This window comes from Neoarius graeffei, chromosome 4 (genome assembly GCF_027579695.1).
Source record: "Neoarius graeffei isolate fNeoGra1 chromosome 4, fNeoGra1.pri, whole genome shotgun sequence".
NCBI lineage: Eukaryota > Metazoa > Chordata > Actinopteri > Siluriformes > Ariidae > Neoarius > Neoarius graeffei.
The window spans coordinates 23010681-23031489 of record NC_083572.1 but is presented as its reverse complement, the minus strand read 5'-3'; the positions used below and the strand labels follow the sequence as shown (position 1 = coordinate 23031489).

Genomic DNA, 20809 nt, shown 5'->3' with positions numbered 1-20809 from the left:
CAAGCCTTACCAGCTAACAAGGTTATCACAAAGGCGATCTTGCGACGATCCGTAGTGTAGGTGGTAGGCTGGAGCTCAAAGGTGAGTTGGCACTGGGTAAGGAACTCCTGGCACTCACCGTGCTTGCCATCATACCTCCATGGTGCAGGAAGGCTGGGTTCACGAGGTGAAGGAGACAGTGTGGCAGGAGGCACTGGAGCAGGATATGCAGGCAGAGGTGTCAGCTGTGCCAGGGTTTTCCCAATTTGCTGAAGCAGTACCTCGTGGCAAGCAAGGGCCTCATGTTGGCTTGTGAGCGTTCGTCCATGGTCGCTCCAAAGCGTGTCAAAGCTGCCATAATTCCCTGAAGGTTGGCCAGGTAGACAGTTGAAGCAGCCTCTGCTGAGTCAGTCATGACGGAGTCTTTCTGTTAGGGTTTTGCTGGGATTCAAACCCGGGCTGCTGGTGTGATAATCCAACAAACCCCCACTAGGCCACCAGGGGGATGACTCAAGTGCAGAGGCGTGAGGCGAAAGTAGAGTATCAAAAACAGTTTATTTAAAATATATACAATCCAAGGGAAAAAACAAAAAGAATAATCCAAAGCTCAGAAGATAAACAAAAATAAAATATCCCAAGGTTCAAAGTCCAAAATCCAAATAAGAAAAGAAGAGGCAAAAACTCAAACGCTCAGAAGATAAAAAGGTCAAAACAAAAATCCACAAAGTCCAAAAGAAAGAAGCAAAAAACCAAGAATACAAAGACACAGGCAAGGTACATGGGACAGAGGGAACTAGCACTAACAGCATAGCAAAGGAAAAAGACTCCGTGACAAGGGAACAAACAGAGGGGTATTTATACACAAAATAAATTGAACACAGGTGACGATAATGAAGACAAACAGGCAATCAACACAAACACAAAAAACACAGTGGCGGCCTCTAGAGGCCAAAACAAACATGACAAGATGGAAATAACAGCGGCCTCTAGAGGCCAAAACAGTCCCAGTCCTAACAACCAACCCTTCTCTTTGCAAAGTTTTGTGCTAAGTTACACAAAATATTAGAGTTAGGGTATTTTAAAAGTGCAATGTGTAAGAATTGACCATCTAGAGAAATCATACTCGACACTCCAAACAAATGGGGCAGTATGTCCCTAGAAAGTTGGGGCATCCATCTTTATTGTAAGAAACAAGGAAATTCACAGTCCCTCATATCACAAGAAATTGTGGAAGCAGAGCTTTGTAATGATGCTAGTCACATTTTGCACAGTATTTTTAGTAAAGTAATCATATTATGAAAACAGATCAAACGTCTGCAAAGTAATATCTTTACCAATTTCTTCAAACATTTTTAAACTCCTGCTACTCAGTTGTAGAACTCATGAAGTCGCTATCAATTCACAACATATCACACAGATCAAAATAAGCAGCAGAACCTACCCTTTCTGTTGATACTAGTTGTTTCTCTGTGCAACAAAACCAATTGTGAATAATCTCATTTTGAAATAACAGCAAATAAAACAATGACATTTATTTCCGGTAGGGTCCCTTTAGTTTTGTCCAAATATCATTGTTTGACATTGTGAGTCAGTTTCTCCCGGTAGGGTCTCTTTTCATTCTCTTTTCCCTTCTCAAAAAATCCAACATATCCAACACAAAATGGTAACTGCCAATCCATGTTTTGGTGCCTGGATTCCAGTTATTTCTTCAAATTGCAGCAACAACTCTTTTCTTTAGCTTTCTGTAGCCTGTAAAAATATAGCTCTGAATTTTTTTTAATTGAAAGTATTTGTACAGTCAATTGCAAAACAGCTCTTTTGTTTTCTATTTTTTGTGTTTTTGTAGCAATTTTTGTGTATTAATGTTAACTGTCACTCAGTGGCTCTAACAACACAGTGACATCATATGCATAACTTATTCTCCTCTCTTATTGGACTGAGGGCAGACTGGACTCTACAGTGACTCACTATCACCTCTTAAAATACAACGTGATATTATGAGACAGATGGTCTGTCCTGTTTTGGGGCTAACTTCAGGAGATATCACTGCAAAATCGTACATAGACGTCTTTGACAAAACGTCAAAGTTGTTATTTCTTTACATTCTGTTAATAAATTTAGTTAAAGGTGCTGACTGCAAAGTCTAATTAAATTTTCAATTTTTTTTACTGTGCATGGCATTTTCCTATGTCTCACAAGAACAATATGATGTGGACAAGATGTAATCATCTTGATGGATCACTTTTCTCCATTTTGGGACCGTTTTCCTACCTCTTGTGGTAAACAGTATGGCCCTATGGAAATAGACAAACACGAGGAAGTTTTTTTTTAATGTGAGGAACTTTAACTAATTAGAATAACTATGGAACTGCATCACACCAAGATGGCGATGCGTGGAAAACATTGTGCCAATTAAAAAATTTAGATTATACCAGCAGATCGCATTACATCCAAAAGCTGAAACATGCATGGAAAATTAAGAAGCTTAATTTTCCACGCATCGCCATCTTGGTGTGATGCAGTTCCATAGTTATGCTAATTAGTTAAAGTTCCTCACATTAAAAAAAAAACTTCCTCGTGTTTGGCTATTTCCAAAGGGCCATACTGTTTATCACAAGAGGTAGGAAAACGGTCCCAAAATGGAGAAAAGTGATCCTCAGCACATTAAGATGATTACATCTTGCCCGCATATAATTTACCCATAAATGTATTTATTTATTCTGCTCACTGCACTCACTGTAGAGAGAGCAAGAGCTCTCTCTCTCTCTCTCTCTCTCTCTCTCACCCCCTGTGTGTGCGTGTGTGTGTGTGTGTTTACAGCTTCAGATGGTTTAAATGCAGAGGAGGAATTTTGCTGTATTTGAGTGTACATGTGACAAAAATAATGGCTTCTTCTTCTTAATTTACCCACAAATGTATTTATTCCACTTGAAAAGCGTACGGAAAACCAGCTACTGGATTTGGGACACTACAACATCCTGAACTATTTACTATTTGGGACTTCTAAATACACCAGAGAGATGCTAAAGGCATACGAAAGTACAGATGCCTACCAATATTTCAAGGCAGATTTTGTGCATGCTGGAATGTTATGGGAAATTCATGATAAAATACCTCATCATAAAAATACCTCATGATAAAAATGATAAAAATACCTCATCATTTTTTACAAGGGTAAGCTCAAATGCAGACTTGTAATTGTAATAAACAAGCCAGGGCCTAGATCTAGCATATTTTATGGTGCTTAGCTGAGTCTACATTATCAGTAATGTACAAACATGCTGCTAGTCGAGCCAAGCATGAGGTCTAATAAAATATATCACATCCAAATCCCACATCTAGATACACATTTTAATGTTGCACAGATATAAAATGTTCTCCACACACATGGGAATGCTTTGTTGGCATCCAGGCTTCCTGTTTAACTGCAGCTCGCCATTTTTTGTCTTTCTAGGTTTCCTGGGAAGCAATGAAAAGTTAAACCAGGCTTATCTCCACGTCTGTTAATGCATCCAAAAGCACTACAGGTCTCTGGCATTGTTCTTTTAGATGTAACTTCGACAAGTTTATCTGTCTGTACTGAATGTACTGAATTGGGCTTACAATCACTCGTTTACATTTGTGCCGGTTGTTGTCAAACACAAAGCTCCCAGTAGGGTGTTTGGACAGATAAACAAATCTGCGGCTACTATGCTGTTACATGAAAGGCCCCTATAACACCATACTCTCTACCATGGAATCGAGCCCATGCATGCTAAGGCTAAGATAGCTAAGTGCTAGCTAGAATGATTTGGTTATCTGTCCAGAAAAATGATGTCATCTAACCTTGCTCTTTCTTGCAGTTGCATTCACTAGATAGGCTTTCCTTTTCTTTTCTGCTGGCTTTTAGCTTGCACTTTTAGCTCATGGGAGCACAGAGTCCACCATGTTTGTCCACGCCCACTTGTTTTGGTTCAAATGGGTTAAACACATTCCATGGTGGTCACATGATATTGCTGCTCGCTTGCTTCGGCAATTTTTGGAATCGTGGCATGCGGGACGCATTTTATCTCTGCAAAACAGTGGCAGATAGGGTACACGGTGTGTGCAGCATCACGACATCTCAAAACTCCAGCAGTTATAGCCATAGAACATTTTGCCCAGAATTAAATTTTGCAGTCAGCACCTTTAATTTTTTTAATGTTTCAAACTTAAATTCTTATAAATTCTTACACATAGCATCTTTAAGAGAATTTCTATCTTGTGTTTATTAACAAAACATGTATCAGGTCAGTGAAAATAGCACACATTCATGACATAAAATATGTCAATGGATCAGACTGAAAAAAATGAATCTGGTGTTTTTAGGTAAGTCGTGACCCTGATTCTAATATTCAGTATCAGGTCTAGTTTGATTTTCTTTGCCTAAAGCAAATTGATCTATTTAGACACGATCCTACAATAAGCATCGAACTTTTTAAGATTTAATGTTTGCCTTAAACTCTGTCATGTTTTCTCCCAAAGGCGATTGGCACTCGTCTGAGTGAGCTATGTCACTCAGATAGCGAGAGTCCAGCAAACATCCTGGGCTTTATTTATGACGAGGAGAGCAAACGGAGAGCGAGGAAAGAGGATGAAGAGGAAGACTTCCTGGATGACAGTAAGAGAGGCAATATGGATAAAGTTACCGTATAACATCACTTCGAAAAAAGATCATGTTATGGATCATGCATGGTATTTCTATGTCTCTCTATTTAATAGAGACGGATTTGTGTATTTCATATTTTCACAGGTACTGTAAACCCCACCAAATGCAGCTGTCCCTTTGCTCTTAAGATGTCTGCTTGTCAGCTGCTTTTAGAGATCACTACCTTCCTGAGAGAGACTTTTCCCTGCCTTCCACGCCCACGCACAGAGCCCCTAGTGGTCAGAATGTGTATTTGTTCTTCAGTTATGACTGACTGGATTTACTGTAACTATAGAGGTTAATGATATTTTCACCCACACCAGAAGAGGGTTAGAGTAAAAAAGTTAGGAAGTCAATCTTTCATGTAATGCACTATATTGCCAAAGGTTTCTGGACACCAGACCATCACACCCATATGCAGGCCTTTTCCAAACTTTTGCGACAAAGTTGGAAGCACACAATTGGCTAGAATATGCACAATTGCCTTTGTATGCTGTAGCATTAAGATTTCTTATCATTGGAAGGAAGGGGCCCAAACATGTTCCAGCATGACCATGCCCCTGTGCACAAAGTGAGGTCCAAGAAAGACATGTTTTGCCAAGGTTGGAGTGGAAGAACTCGAGTGGTCTGCACAGACCCTGAACCACAACCCCACTGAACACTTTTGGGATGAACTGGAATGACATGTCAGGGCTCCTCACCCCAACATGAGTGCCTGACCTCACTAACGCTCTTGTGGTTGAATGGGCAAATCCTCACAGCTACAAAATCTAATGGAAAGCCTTCCCACAAAAGTGGAGGTTATTATAATTGCAAAGGGGAACTAAATCACATGGGTGTGATTGGTCAGGTGTCCACATACTTTTAGCTATATAGTGTATCATCATGAGCTCACAAATGTGCCCAAACTGTCCAAATATTATAGGATTTAGAAAGTTACCGGCTGCGTCTGGACCCAGAGCTGGGTCGCCATCGCTATGAGAGGAAGATCAGCTTTGCTGGAATATTAGATGATGAGGATGGCCATGATTCCCTGAACAGCAGCAGTCACACTTTGAAGTCTGACACAGCATGTGATGAAAAGAAATCATCTCAAGAACCCCTGGGTATGATTTGTTTTGTGCTGATGAATCTGTCATGTTTTTTCACTGACATACATTTGATTCTCAGTTGCACTCTTCAGCTCCCACCAGGAAGATCCGCATTGGAGGTTCTAGACTGCTGCAGATTAAAGGGGCAAGGAGTTTCAAGGTGAAGAAAGGTGGTTCTCTGTCCTCTATCCGCAGAGCTGGCAGTCTAAAAAGCACCAAGATGTCTCGGCAGGACTCTGAGTCTGAGAATGATGCAGAGTCTGATCGTCTGCTGTCTCAGAGCAGAGACACGGTCACTGATATTGGTGAGAAAGGTTCCTTGTTATGTCTGAGTTGCTACTGAGTTGCACAGTTGCAAATGGTCATGACTAAGTTATTTGTGTTTTACTTGCCTAAAAATAATGATGTTCCAGTGTAAAACTTTGTGGAGGACTCCATCCCATTTCTCCTGTGCACATCCCATTTCTCCCCCCCCCCCCCCCCCGCCCCAACACACACACACTTTCCTATATTATATAATATTGCCCTCCTCCTTGCAAAATCATCCACTGGATCATCAAAATTTAGCTGTCTGACAAGGTCTGAGTTTACCATTTTCATCCTCTCTGTGGATGGCCTGAAGCCACAGAGCTCTTCTTTTGCTGTCCTTTGGTCTTTGGGGAAGTAAAGAAAGTCGTAAACTTTTTTTTTATTATTTGACAAGCAAATGCAGCTTTTAGGCATGGTGTGTCATGGAAACTCTCCCAAGCAAAATAATTCAAATTCCAAGAGTTTGCAGAAATGTTTAGACTTTTATTAAATCAGTTAAAGGGGAACAGAGGGCAATATATAGAGTAAATATAACAATAAAACACACATTAATGAACCTTATTCAAGACTTACAAAAGTTTTTTGTTCTAAGGTTGGAAAGTTATAGTGTTTTGAAAGTAGCTCGAGCAAACTATTTCCGCAGTTTGAACAGCCCGCCATGATATTAATTTTATCCAATCAGAATGCACGTTCATTTTCTCTGCATAACACTCATGACGTATGTATGTGCCCAGTTGTGTTGGCTCATTAAGGTTGGGAATAGCACGTGTGAAATACCTGTTTCTGCCTCTTGCGACGATTTCGCAAGTCCACAGGTGGCGCCTATCTCATTGCAGCAAATAAATTCTGCTGGACTCGTGAGCAACTCCACGTTACATTTTCCGCACGAGCACCATGCCGTGTCACCTGCACGCAGACGCTCTAACCCCACACTCGCCATGCCCATGGTCAGCATCAGTCTCATCCTCGCCGTCATCCGAGCTTTCTTCTCTTATTTCATCACCGGAGTTGAGAGTACCTCTCCTAGGTTCAAACTAGTACCCTTCTAAGCCATAGCCTGCTTGCAGTGTGTCTTGTGGGATCTCTTCGTATGTTTCGACAGAGCTGTCGCTTTCACTTGATGCGCCCAACGCCATGATTACACGCTTATCTCCTCTATTTCGGAGAGTTCCGCTAGTGCAGTGGGTAGCGCTGACGTCACGGTCTTTTAAAAATGGCGACTCTTGTGCGGTTTAGCGTATAAAGTATTATATTTACAATTACCAAGATATTTCGTTGTTTTCTAGTATATAAATTTGATAGAATACTTAAGAATATGTTACTTTGTCACATCAGCAACTGTATATATTATATTTGGTACCCCTTTAACAAAAGCTGAGTCAGTCTGCAGAGTGATCTGACTCCAAGTCACAAATCATTCATTTTTATAGTGTTTTAACATAAAGTTTAATAAGTATAATGAATTCTGATTGGTTCACACATCTCAACATAAAAGACCTCATTTCCACCAATATTTTCTATTGGACCATATAAACCCTCTAAGTTTCAAGTTTGTCTCCACCAATATTTCAAGCATGGCACTGACGTGATTTTTAAAAAGATACATTCAGGTCTTGCTCCACCAATATTTCCAAGGCCATGCTGAGCTAACTAAAAATATATTCATCTAAACAAGACTTTATTCTGATTTAACACACGAGTCAAAGTTCTATAATAATGTAATGTTTTAACTAACCTATTTGTAATTTATTTTTAAGTATAATTAACTTCATTTACTCTTTACTGAAAATCAACGTGATTGGCTTTGAATCATAATACAATTAACATAAAACAAATTACTGTATGTGTCTTAGACTTAGACAAACTTTATTGTCATTCAGTATGCAAAAAGTGTACACAGAACGAAATTTCATTGCAAATTGGCTCAGCACAGAATTATATATGAAAGTGTATTAAATTATGCAGCAGCAAAAATATTATAAAGTGCAATAGTATAAAGTGACCTGTGGAATTAGGAATTGTTCAAGTATAAACAGAAGTTTAGAGTTTGGATTTGGAGTTCAGGAGTCCAGTGACCTGGGGGGAAAAGCTGTTATAGAACCTGGTAGTCTTGCACCGAATGCTGCGGAACCTCTTTCCAGAGGCCAGGAGGGAGAACAGTCCATAGTGAGGGTGTGAGGGGTCAAACATTACTTCACACTGTTGTTTATATGCATATGTAACCACACACTCAGTAATGTGTGATTACATTACTGAGTGTGTGGTTACATATGCATATAAAATCACCACAGGTGCCACTAGTTTTTTCCAATTTGGTGCTGGCACTTTTACAGCACTTGTTTTCACCCCAAAGGGGGCATGGTCATTCTGACAACAGGGACCTGGTGTCTGCCTACTCTCATTTTCTCCATTGAGAAAAAAGTTTAGATCCAGAAATCCATAGTTGGGTGTGGCTTGAAACCCTATTTTAAGTCAAATCAAATCAAATCAAGTTTATTTGTATAGCGCTTTTAACAATAAACATTGTCGCAAAGCAGCTTTACAGAATTTGAACGACTTAAAACATGAGCTAATTTTATCCCTAATCTATCCCCAATGAGCAAGCCTGTGGTGATGGTGGCAAGGAAAAACTCCCTCAGACGACATGAGGAAGAAACCTCGAGAGGAACCAGACTCAAAAGGGAACCCATCCTCATTTGGGCAACAACAGACAGCCTGACTATAATATTAACAGTTTTAACAGGTATAACCCTCAACTGTCCTCATGGGGCCGTCCTTCACAGGAGCGGCGCAATAAAACTCTGACCAGACACAGGGCACCAGGATGGATCAAGCAGGTCCGAGGGGCAGAAGAGGCCAGCATCTCAATCCCAGGATCAACATGTAACTCAGAGGGACAAATTGGGGGGGGAAGAAAGAGAGAAAGAAAACACAGGTTGTTAGGTATGCCCTAAAAATGACAAGTATTAAATCTGTGTGGTAGGCTCGCAGAGACGAGAGTCTTTACATCAGGCATAACACACAACAATGGCATGTTAATATGGTAAAAAATATATCATGACCTGCTCTGGCTGGATGCTTGATTGGGTGATGGGAGCACACTCCTCAGCAATGATGAGATGCAGATGGGACCCTTAGGGCTGGCCAAGACAATTCAGTTACATTTCACCGGGTCTGGGACATGCGACAGAATGTCTGACGGCCGATTCCCTGCAGGCTACGATAGCCAGTCGAGGTCTCCACCCTCTCCACCAAAAGATTTCCTGTTGACTCCATGTAACTCAGAGGGACAGATTTGGGGTGGGGGGGAGGGAAAGAAAACACAGGTTGTTAGGTATGCCCAATGTCACCTGAATAAGTAGGAGTAGTATACATATTGCACCGAGTACAAGCAGGGACTCCGGCAACTAACTATCAAATCAAATCAAATCAAGTTTATTTGTACAGCGCTTTTATCAATAAACATTGTCGCAAAGCAGCTTTACAGAATTTGAACGACTTAAAACATGAGCTAATTTTATCCCTAATCTATCCCCAATGAGCAAGCCTGTGGCGACGGTGGCAAGGAAAAACTCCCTCAGACGACATGAGGAAGAAACCTCAAGAGGAACCAGACTCAAAAGGGAACCCATCCTCATTTGGGCAACAACAGACAGCCTGACTATAATATTAACAGTTTTAACAGGTATAACCCTCAACTGTCCTCATGGGGCCGTCCTTCACAGGAGTGGGGCGATAAAACTCCGACCAGACACAGGGCACCAGGATGGATCAAGCAGGTCCGAGGGGCAGAAGAGGCCACCATCTCAATCCCAGGATCAACATGTAACTCAGAGGGACAGATGGGGGGGGAAGAGAGAGAGAAAGAAAACACGTTGTTAGGTATGCCCTAAAAATGACAAGTATTAAATCTGTGTGGTAGGCTCGCAGAGACGAGAGTCTTTACATCAGGCATAACACACAATGGCATGTTAACATGGTAAAAAATATCATGACCTGCTCTGGCTGGATGCTTGATTGGGTGATGGGAGCACACTCCTCAGCAATGATGAGATGCAGATGGGACCCTTAGGGCTGGCCAAGACAGTTACATTTCACCGGGTCTGGGACATGCGACAGAATGTCTGACGGCCGATTCCCTGCAGGCTACGATAGCCAGTCGAGGTCTCCACCGTCTCCACCAAAAGATTTCCTGTTGACTCCATGTAACTCAGAGGGACAGATTTGGGGTGGGGGGGAGGGAAAGAAAACACAGGTGGTTAGGTATGCCCAATGTCACCTGAATAAGTAGGAACAGTATACATATTGCACCGAGTACAAGCAGGGACTCCGGCAACTAACTATGACAGCATAACTAAAAGGAGAGAGCCAGAAGGTAACACAGGCATGAGGGAGCCCCGGGACATAAAGCAGCCAGCCACTACACTGTCAACAAACTCGAGTGAGCAAGCGAGTGGGGACTGACAGCATCCATACATCCCAGTTTACCAAAACACTCTATGTCTGAGGATCCTCCAGATCTACTCCTTTACCTCATAAACACCATTAACAAAAGGCTTGACTAAACAGATATGTTTTCAGCCTAGACTTAAATGCTGAGACTGTGTCTGATTCCCGAACATTACTTGGAAGGCTGTTCCATAACAGTGGGGCTTTGTAAGAAAAGGCTCTGCCCCCTGATGTAGCCTTCACTATACGAGGTACCAGCAGATAGCCTGCACCTTTTGATCTAAGTAGGCGTGGCGGGTCATAGAGGAGCAGAAGTTCACTCAGGTACTGTGGTGCGAGACCATTTAGTGCTTTAAAGGTCAATAGTAGTATTTTATAATCAATACGAAATTTGATTGGGAGCCAATGCAGTGTGGATAAGACAGGCGTGATGTGGTCATATTTTCTAGTTCTAGTAAGGACTCTTGCTGCTGCATTTTGAACTAACTGGAGCTTGTTTATGCACTTATTGGAACATCCATACAGTAAAGCATTACAATAATCCAACCTGGAGGTAACGAAAGCATGGACTAGTTTTTCTGCATCATGCAATGACATTAAATTTCTTATCTTTGCAATATTTCTGAGATGAAAGAAAGCTATCTGGGTGATGTTATCAATGTGAGTTTCGAATGAAAGACTGGGGTCAATAATCACTCCGAGGTCTTTTACTGCTGCACGTGAAGAAACAGAAAGGCCATCCAGAGTCACTGTGTAATCAGAAAACTTACTTCTAGCTGTATGTGGTCCTAGCACAAGTACTTCAGTCTTGTCAGAGTTAAGCAGAAGGAAATTAATAAGCATCCAGTGTCTAATGTCCTTAACACATTCCTCAATTCTATTAAGCTGGTGTCTCTCATCAGGTTTTGCAGAGACATACAACTGTGTGTCATCAGCATAACAGTGGAAACTAATACAATGTTTACGAATAATATCGCCCAGAGGTAACATGTATAGAGAAAAAAGCAGTGGACCCAAGACAGAACCTTGTGGAACACCAAACTTTACCTCGGTACGTCTAGAAATATCACCATTTATATCAACCTACTGATAACGATCAGTTAGATAAGACCTGAGCCAGGAGAGGGCCATTCCCTTAACTCCCACAACATTTTCTAGTCTATCCAGACGAATGGAATGATCAATGGTATCAAACGCTGCACTAAGGTCAAGCAACACAAGTAGCGAGACACAGCCCTGATCAGACGCCAACAGTAGGTCGTTTACTACTTTAACCAGTGCTGTCTCTGTGCTATGATGAGGTCTAAATCCTGACTGATACATTTCATGGATGTTATTCCTATGTAAATATGAGCATAACTGCTGTGCCACAGTTTTTCAAGGATCTTGGAGATAAAGGGGAGGTTTGATATTGGCCGATAATTGGACAGCTGACAGGGATCAAGGTCAGGTTTTTTAATCAGGGGTTTGATAACTGCTAGTTTAAAGGATTTGGGTACATAGCCAATCATAAGAGAAGAATTTATTATTTTTAGAAGCGGTTCAATTACTCCAGGCATTATCTGTTTGAATAGATGTGTCGGTAAGGGATCTAGTACGCTCTAACTATGACAGCATAACTAAAAGGAGAGAGCCAGAAGGTAACACAGGCATGAGGGAGCCCCGGGACATAAAGCAGCCAGCCACTACACCGTCAACAAACTCGAGTGAGCAAGCGAGTGGGGACTGACAGCATCCATACATCCCAGTTTACCAAAACACTCTATGTCTGAGGACCCTCCAGATCTACTCCTTTACCTCATAAACACCATTAACAAAAGGCTTGACTAAACAGATATGTTTTCAGCCTAGACTTAAATGCTGAGACTGTGTCTGATTCCCGAACATTACTTGGAAGGCTGTTCCATAACAGTGGGGCTTTGTAAGAAAAGGCTCTGCCCCCTGATGTAGCCTTCACTATATGAGGTACCAGCAGATAGCCTGCACCTTTTGATCTAAGTAGGCGTGGCGGGTCATAGAGGAGCAGAAGTTCACTCAGGTACTGTGGTGCGAGACCATTTAGTGCTTTAAAGGTCAATAGTAGTATTTTATAATCAATACGAAATTTGATTGGGAGCCAATGCAGTGTGGATAAGACAGGCGTGATGTGGTCATATTTTCTAGTTCTAGTAAGGACTCTTGCTGCTGCATTTTGAACTAACTGGAGCTTGTTTATGCACTTATTGGAACATCCAGACAGTAAGGCATTACAAAAATCCAACCTGGAGGTAACGAAAGCATGGACTAGTTTTTCTGCATCATGCAACATTAAATTTCTTATCTTTGCAATATTTCTGAGATGAAAGAAAGCTATCCGGGTGATGTTATCAATTTGAGTTTCGAATGAAAGACTGGGGTCAATAATCACTCCGAGGTCTTTTACTGCTGCACGTGAAGAAACAAGTCAGAGTTTTGTCTTCTATACATAACTTCAAAAAGAAGCTATTTGGTTACTTTTACTCCATATAATATTGGCTCTGTTTAATCTTGCCTTCTGAATTGTTGTTAAGCTCTATCAAGTGAATATAAAAATGTCCACAATTATCATCAGATATTTGACAAATATAAACATAAATTTTACGTACAGCATAAACCTCAATATTAAATGATAACAATTAAACAGTGTGTTAGTGTGCAACAACACAACAATGTGCATGTCGCACACTTGTTTATTTGGGCTAACTAATAAGCTGTCAATGAGGTTTTTATTCCCATGGTTACAGCATCCCATGTTTTGAACTAATAGTAGTTTTGAACTTATAGTTGTTTTGAACTAATATCACAAATAGTTAGCTAGCTAGTAGCTTTGTTTTAAGCATCATGCCTATGACATAATGCTTTAACATTTATTCAACTCTCTGTAGCTAGCTATCCCTTTATCTTATCCTGCCCCTTTCACACAGATGATCTGCAAACAAATGCCATCTAACTAGTTAAGGTTTGTGCCTCATAACTAGTTAGACTGCTAAATTTTAGGCCCTGGGGTCTCTAGTGGTCAACTCACACTGTAAGTACCTAAGGACCTTAGCGGTGAGCTCAAGCTTTAAGCACGGAGGAGTCCAGGGACCCTAGTGGTCAGTTCACTCTTTAAATGCCAAGGAGCCTGAGGGCCCTCACACTGTAAACACTGAGGGGCCAAAGGGTCCTAGTAGTCAGGTTACATTTTAAACATCAAAGGGTCTGTGAGCCCTCACACTGAAAGCGCTGAAGAGTTTGAGGGCAGTAATGACCAGCTCACATTTTTTAAACACCAAGGGGATTCGGGGCCCTCACATTGTAAGCACTGTGGTGTCCTTCAGAAGTCTTGGGCCATGCACAGCTTGAGGCTTGGAAAAAAAAAAAAGCTCAAGTTGAAGTGTTTTTTTTTTTTTTTTATTAATGAGGTAAAACGCTTTAACAAGCATTAAATGTATTGCATAATCTTGTTTACAGGAGTTGTGAACTTGTATCTGCATTTTCAGGGAGCCCCTGGAGTGCTAGTGAGCCCAGCATTGAGCCAGAAGGTCCCGGATGTACCAGCGGAGTGGACGACTACCACCGCAACATGTCATGGCTACATGTAAGTTCTCACACACACACACACACACACACAGATTTGTGTGTATGTGGGTGGGTGGTTATAAACATGTACTTAATTTCATCCCCTTCCAGATCATGATCCTGTTGTGCAACCAGCAAAGTTTTATCTGCACCCATGTGGACTATTGCCACCCTCGCTGCTACCAACGCCACAGCCGCTCCTGTGCTCGCCTTGTCCGTGCCATCAAGCTGCTTTATGGAGAGACTGTTGATAGCTTGAGAGAGAACAATTCCAGCAGTAATGTTAGCACCCGTGCCAAGAAGAGCAAAGAGGTATAAAAAATACCTTTATACCTTTAAACACAACAGTACTTTGATGTAAATTTTTAAAAATATTTTATACCAGGGCGGCACGGTGGTGTAGTGGTTAGCGCTGTCGCCTCACAGCAAGAAGGTCCTGGGTTCGAGCCCCGGGGCCGGCGAGGGCCTTTCTGTGTGGAGTTTGCATGTTCTCCCCGTGTCCGCGTGGGTTTCCTCCTGGTGCTCCGGTTTCCCCCACAGTCCAAAGACATGCAGGTTAGGTTAACTGGTGACTCTAAATTGACCGTAGGTGTGAATGTGGGTGTGAATGGTTGTCTGTGTCTATGTGTCAGCCCTGTGATGACCTGGTGACTTGTCCAGGGTGTACCCCGCCTTTCGCCCGTAGTCAGCTGGGATAGGCTCCAGCTTGCCTGCGACCCTGTAGAAGGATAAAGCGGCTAGAGATAATGAGATGAGATGAGATTTTATACCAGTAGAATTTACCAAACTGAGCCTATAGCTACTGTTCAGTGTTTAAGCCCAGGCAAAATTGTTATTCTAAATGTGTTGGTTAACTGAAGTTCACAAAACTGAATATATACCTACATTTAAGGCCCTGTCCCACAATACTGATAACTATAACTACAACAATAACGATAACTGTAAATAAATTGGTCCCCTGCAGTTTATGTGGTTGGTGGTCACACCAGACCAATAACAATACCTACAGCCCAGGCCTGGGTTTATCAGCATCGGTGAGATCGCTTCTGGAGCGATTTTTCCAGGTCTGGACCTGATCCAATAAAATATCTGACCAACCAAGTAATTGTTTAAATGTGACGTTGTGTGAGCACATGATATTTTTCTTCGGCATCTTTGTACATCCTTGTTGCATCATGGAGGAGAAGATACCAGTAAAATATTATTATAACTACATACACCTGTTATTTTGATACTGTATAGTGGACACTTGTGCATTGGAATTATCTTATTTTTTGTCTGATGACAATATTAAATACTTATCTGACCAATAAAGCTAATCTTTCCATGACACTGATTGGTCTTCTGTATGTGGTGGTTTGTTTTGTCAAATCTCCTTCCACCAAGTGGAAAATCTGCAGAAACTGCACCTCAGACATTCGGATGTATTGGAAAAACTTGTCTTCATGGGAAGACAATTCCTGAACAAGATAGTGGAATTCTCCCAACTTCTCTCTGTGCTGTAGGACTTCATGCACTCAGATTCTCCTTTTCTTCTTCTTTCAGCTTTGCCTTCTGTGCAAGATGAGCATCAAAATCAGCTCTTCCTCACTGTCACTGTGAGCCACTGTGTAGACAGCATGCATCTGCTACATTTTCCTCCAAAAACCAACAACCAAGTAAATTTATTTACCTGAGTGGCAGGACCATCCAATATTAGTTTGGATTATAGTTGTGGTATCACTGCTCCAGACTGGAACTAAATTCAACCATATGTATAGTTATAGTTGTAGTTATAGGTATACTGTAGTTAGTTATCGGTGTTGTGGGACTGGGCCCTTAGTACCTAAACAACTAAGGACACCGCTAATATCAGTCACAGGACATCATTAAGACTGTGCAGAAAAATAGTGAGAATGAATTTGAGCCTCCCCAAACCCCCAAACTCCTGAAACTTATCATACAATCAATGCAAATGCCTTCATTTATCAATATGGGTTTTACCCACATTAGTTAGTTGGCAGCCTATAAATTAACACTTGATACAGCAGGGTTTTTTTTTTTTTGCATGATGAACTAGAAGTAGTGTTGTATTTCATGCTGACAGTATGAACCTAATGTAGGGGTAAAACACAGAAATAACTGGTCACCAAAAGAATTATTCTTTTATACTGAATAGTTTTAGGGTTTATAGCCTAAATCTAATGGCTCTCTTTCAGTGCTTGGACAAGTCATGTCTGCGGACTCCATCTATGAAGAGACGTCCAACTGACAGCAATGCAGAGGGGAAGAAAGACACAGGGATGCTGAAGTACATTCGCACACAGGTGTTGCTTGTATGCTCCTAAAAGCAGTTTTTAGAACAATAGCACTTTTAAATGAACAGTTCTGTCTCTAAATATGACATTGAAATTCTACCAAACACCCCTGATATCAGACCTGCATACCAATGATAAAATGATCATATAAAAGATGCATCACTGTTTAGACTGAAAATTTAAATTAATGGTTGTCACCTGTGGTTTACTGCTGTAATGTATACAAACCCTACTCCTAGAAAATCCATTAACCTAGAGAGACCCACTGATTAGATTTCCTATGCAAAAAATGTCTGTTATGTTTTGCATTTGCAGGTAATGAGTCTGTCACCAGCACCTCTGTCCCTGCTTATAAAAGCAGCTCCCATCCTGACAGAGGATATGTATGGAGACATCCAGCCAGCTGCGTGGGAGCTGCTGCTCAGCGTTGATGAGCACATGGCTGCTGCTGCAGGTCTGATTCTTCTGTAACATTACTACTACCGATAATAATTATACCTTTAAAATTTTTAGAATGCACAGGTGCTGTACAGAGGGACAAATATATCAGTACATACAGTAGACGAAAATATACAAATTGTTCAGGCATAAGTATAAACATGTATACATATTCTACTGGGTGTCTCAAAAGTCTCCATACGGGTACATAGGGGGCACACTTTTTTAGCAAATTAAAAAATTTTCAGACTAGGTTTATATTATATTTTGGTTTTCAGATAGCCTTTAATAATGCCTTTGCCAGAAGAAGAACATATTGCAGTCATCCAAATGGCTACAGCACAATTAAAGAAACACATTCAAAGTGCAAGTACATGCATAACATCAGATATGTTAAAATGGGTTCATCATAAATAGGAGATTACTATGTGTGTTTACAAAGAAATGGCAATCATGTACAGGGTGTTTTGTAAATAAAGTTACATTTTACTAAAAACTGTTAATTTCCCCTATGTATGGAGACTTTTTGTACATGCTGTAGATAAAATATAATAAAACAATAATTATGCATGGTAATTGAGTTCTAAAGACAGTCAAATATAAAGTTAAGGATATCATTTTGTTTGAAGGAAATTCTCTTCTCTCTTAAATAATCAAAGGTCTGTCATGTCCTTATGTCCAGTAGAAAAGATACATATAATTAACCCAGAAAACTAGAAATTATGCATGTAATTAACCCAGAAAACAAGAAATGCACATAAACAAGTAAACAAAGTCATATTGATTTGGATGATAAGCAACAGAGATTTATTTGTTTAATCTAGAAAACTCTCTTTGAACACCCCAGAGGGGCTTGTCCACATGGAGACAGACAAACTCAGGAGAATTTTGTGCCTCAATGTACTGTGAAACTATTGTTTGAAAACTGTTGTGTTAGGGAAGTTATTTGAACAACGTTCATGATTTTTAGACTTGAATATTTACTGTAATCCTTACCTAAATCTGTCTCATTGCTTTTCCTGTCTCTCCCTTTCCCTGTCTTTCTCATGCACACTCTTGCAGCGGCAATGTTTCTGCTGTGTGCAGTAAAGGTTCCTGATGCTGTAACTGAAATGATGATGGCTGAGTTTCAGCACCAGGAAGCAAGTCAAAGGATTAACTCAGTACTTAAGTTCTGCACTGTCTGGAGGTTCCGCTACCAGGTGTGGCCTCGCATGGAAGAGGGAGCACAACAGATCTTTAAGGTACTAGTCAGTGATATATCAAGTCTCATTTATAGTGAGGGGAAATAAGTAATCACACACTTCTCATCTCATCTTTCATTCTCTCTAGCCGCTTTATCCTGTTCTACAGGGTCGCAGGCAAGCTGGAGCCTATCCCAGCTGACTACGGGCGAAAGGCGGGGTACACCCTGGACAAGTCGCCAGGTCATCACAGGGCTGACACATAGACACAGACAACCATTCACACTCACATTCACACCTATGGTCAATTTAGAGTCACCAGTTAACCTAACCTGTATGTGTTTGGACTGTGGGGGAAACCAGAGCACCTGGAGGAAACCCACGCGGACACGGGGAGAACATGCAAACTCTGCACAGAAAGGCCCTCACCGGCCATGGGGCTTGAACCCGGACCTTCTTGCTGTGAGGCAACAGCACTAACCACTACACCACCGTGCCACCCATCATATATTTCTGTTTTTGTTATTTAATATATTTCAGTGCATATACAGTACTGTGCAAAAGTCTTAGGCACATGTAAAGAAATGTTGTAGACCAAAATACAACCCTGATTCCAAAAAAGTTGGGACAAAGTACAAATTGTAAATAAAAACGGAATGCAGTGAAAATATCTTGAAAATAGTTGAAACAATCTATCATTTCCTACTAGAAGAATACAAGACACCAATTCTAAGATTATTAAACCTAATTCTAGATTGCAACCAACTTATTCTAAGATGTCTTTTCAAGTAAAAATATCTGTCCATGCAAGATAATTTCACTAGTATTAAGTAATTTTCTCCTCAAATTCAGTTTTCAATTTTTTGCAGTGTAGGTTGATGGTAGATGATGGATCGAGTTTTGTAATCCCACACTCACAACCCGCCGCACGGGTCACAGGGCTTGGTAGCTCGCAGCCGTGCTGCAGGGTCGCAGTGAACCCAGGGGAAAGTTTGGGGGAAGAGTATGGGCAAAGTACAACCCCGATTCCAAAAAAGTTGGGACAAAGTACAAATTGTAAATAAAAACGGAATGCAATGATGTGGAAGTTTCAAAATTCCATATTTTATTCAGAATAGAACATAGATGACATATCAAATGTTTAAACTGAGAAAATGTATCTGTGGCAGTTCGTAAGAGTGGGAGGAGCACAGAAAGACGGCAGGCCAGAATTCAAGTTCCAAAACTCGTTTATTTAGCACTTTTCAGTTCTAAATCAACTCTCCCAGCCACGCACACATACACACAAGTCGTCTGGTTGGGGAGAGAGCTCCCCTCTGCTCTCGCTCTCTCCTTAAATAGGGCGCGGTCACTGAGGAAGACACACAAACACACGTTAATCGACCTCAGGTGTAGTGATTCTGCCACTCACCTTCCCTGACTCTGCCCTCCGGTCACAGACCGACGCTTAACCACTCCCCCACTGCCACATACCCCTACCGCCCGACTTAGGCCGGGCGGCTGTCCGGCCTGCAGCCGACTCCCCCCCCCTTGACGGGAGAGGAAGTCCGCCACAACCATCTGCGCCCCCAGCCTGTGGATCACCTTGAAGTTAAAGGGTCGGAGTGCCAGATACCAATGGGTGATCCACGCACTGACATCCTTCATGCGGTGGAGCCACTGGAGGGGCGCATGGTCCGAACAGAGGGTGAAAGGGCATTCCAGCAGGTAGTAGCGAAGGGCGAGGACTGCCCACTTGATTGCGAGGCACTCTTTTTCAATGGTGCTGTAGCGCCCCTCACATACCGACAGCTTTCTGCTGATGTACAGCACAGGACGGTCCTCCCCCTCCACCTCCTGGGACAAAACGGCCCCCAGCCTTCTGTCCAATGCATCTGTCTGTAACATAAAGGGGAGAGAAAAGTCAGGGGAGCATAATAGTGGCCCCCCACACAGTGCAGCCTTCACCTCAGAGAAAGCCCGCTGGCATTGCTCCATCCACTGGACCGGATCTGGTGCCCCCTTTTTAGTGAGCTCAGTCAGCGGGCTGGTGACATCCGAATAATTAGGTATAAACCTACGATAGTAGCCAGCCAGCCCCAGGAACTCTCTCACCCCCTTTTTGGTCTTGGGCCTCGGGCAGGCCGCAATTGCTGCTGTCTTGTTAATTTGGGGATGCACCTGCCCGTTGCCCAAGTGGAAGCCCAGATACCGTACTTCCACCCACCCAATTGCACACTTCTTCGAGTTGGCTGTGAGACCCACCTGCCTCAGCGACCTAAGGATGGCCCTCAGGTGTTGTAGGTGCCGCGGCCAGTCATTACTATAAATAATGATGTCGTCAAGGTACGCAGCCGCATAGGTGGCGTGGGAGCGGAGGACCCTATCCATCAGCCGCTGGAACGTAGCGGGCGCCCCAAACAGCCCAAAAGGAAGTGTGACAAACTGGTGTAAGCCGAACGGTGTGGAAAAGGCCGTTTTTTCTCGGGATAATGGAGTCAAGGGGATCTGCCAATAACCCTTTGTCAAATCCAGTGTCGAGTAAAAGCGAGGCGTGCCTAGTCGATCGAGCAACTCATCAATACGAGGCATTGGGTATGCGTCGAATTTAGACACCGCGTTGACTTTTCTATAGTCTACACAGAACTGGACCAACCTGTCAGCCTTGGGTACCAAGACCACCGGGCTGCTCCAGTCACTGTGGGACTCCTCAATGATGCCCATTTCGAGCATGGCCTCGAGTTCTTCCCAAACCACTTTTTTCTTGTGTTCGGGTAGCCTGTAAGGGCAGCTACGTACTACCACCCCCGGGGGCATCTCAATGTGGTGCTCTATGAG

The 20809-nt window shown here is 42.1% G+C and overlaps 1 protein-coding gene across 14 annotated transcripts in view; it reads left to right on the top strand.

Moving 5' to 3' along the window:
- LOC132884940 (protein unc-80 homolog) overlaps window positions 1–20809 on the top strand; it is a 382632-nt gene that overhangs the window by 248816 nt on the left and 113007 nt on the right. For all 14 annotated transcript variants that reach the window (XM_060919046.1, XM_060919045.1, XM_060919050.1 and 11 more), the window contains 9 exons: window positions 4483–4618; window positions 4751–4884; window positions 5571–5751; window positions 5829–6041; window positions 13995–14092; window positions 14185–14385; window positions 16272–16379; window positions 16686–16824; window positions 17871–18052. In XM_060919046.1, coding sequence (XP_060775029.1) covers window positions 4483–4618; window positions 4751–4884; window positions 5571–5751; window positions 5829–6041; window positions 13995–14092; window positions 14185–14385; window positions 16272–16379; window positions 16686–16824; window positions 17871–18052 — 1392 coding nt within the window. The remainder of the gene's footprint in view (window positions 1–4482; window positions 4619–4750; window positions 4885–5570; window positions 5752–5828; window positions 6042–13994; window positions 14093–14184; window positions 14386–16271; window positions 16380–16685; window positions 16825–17870; window positions 18053–20809) is intronic.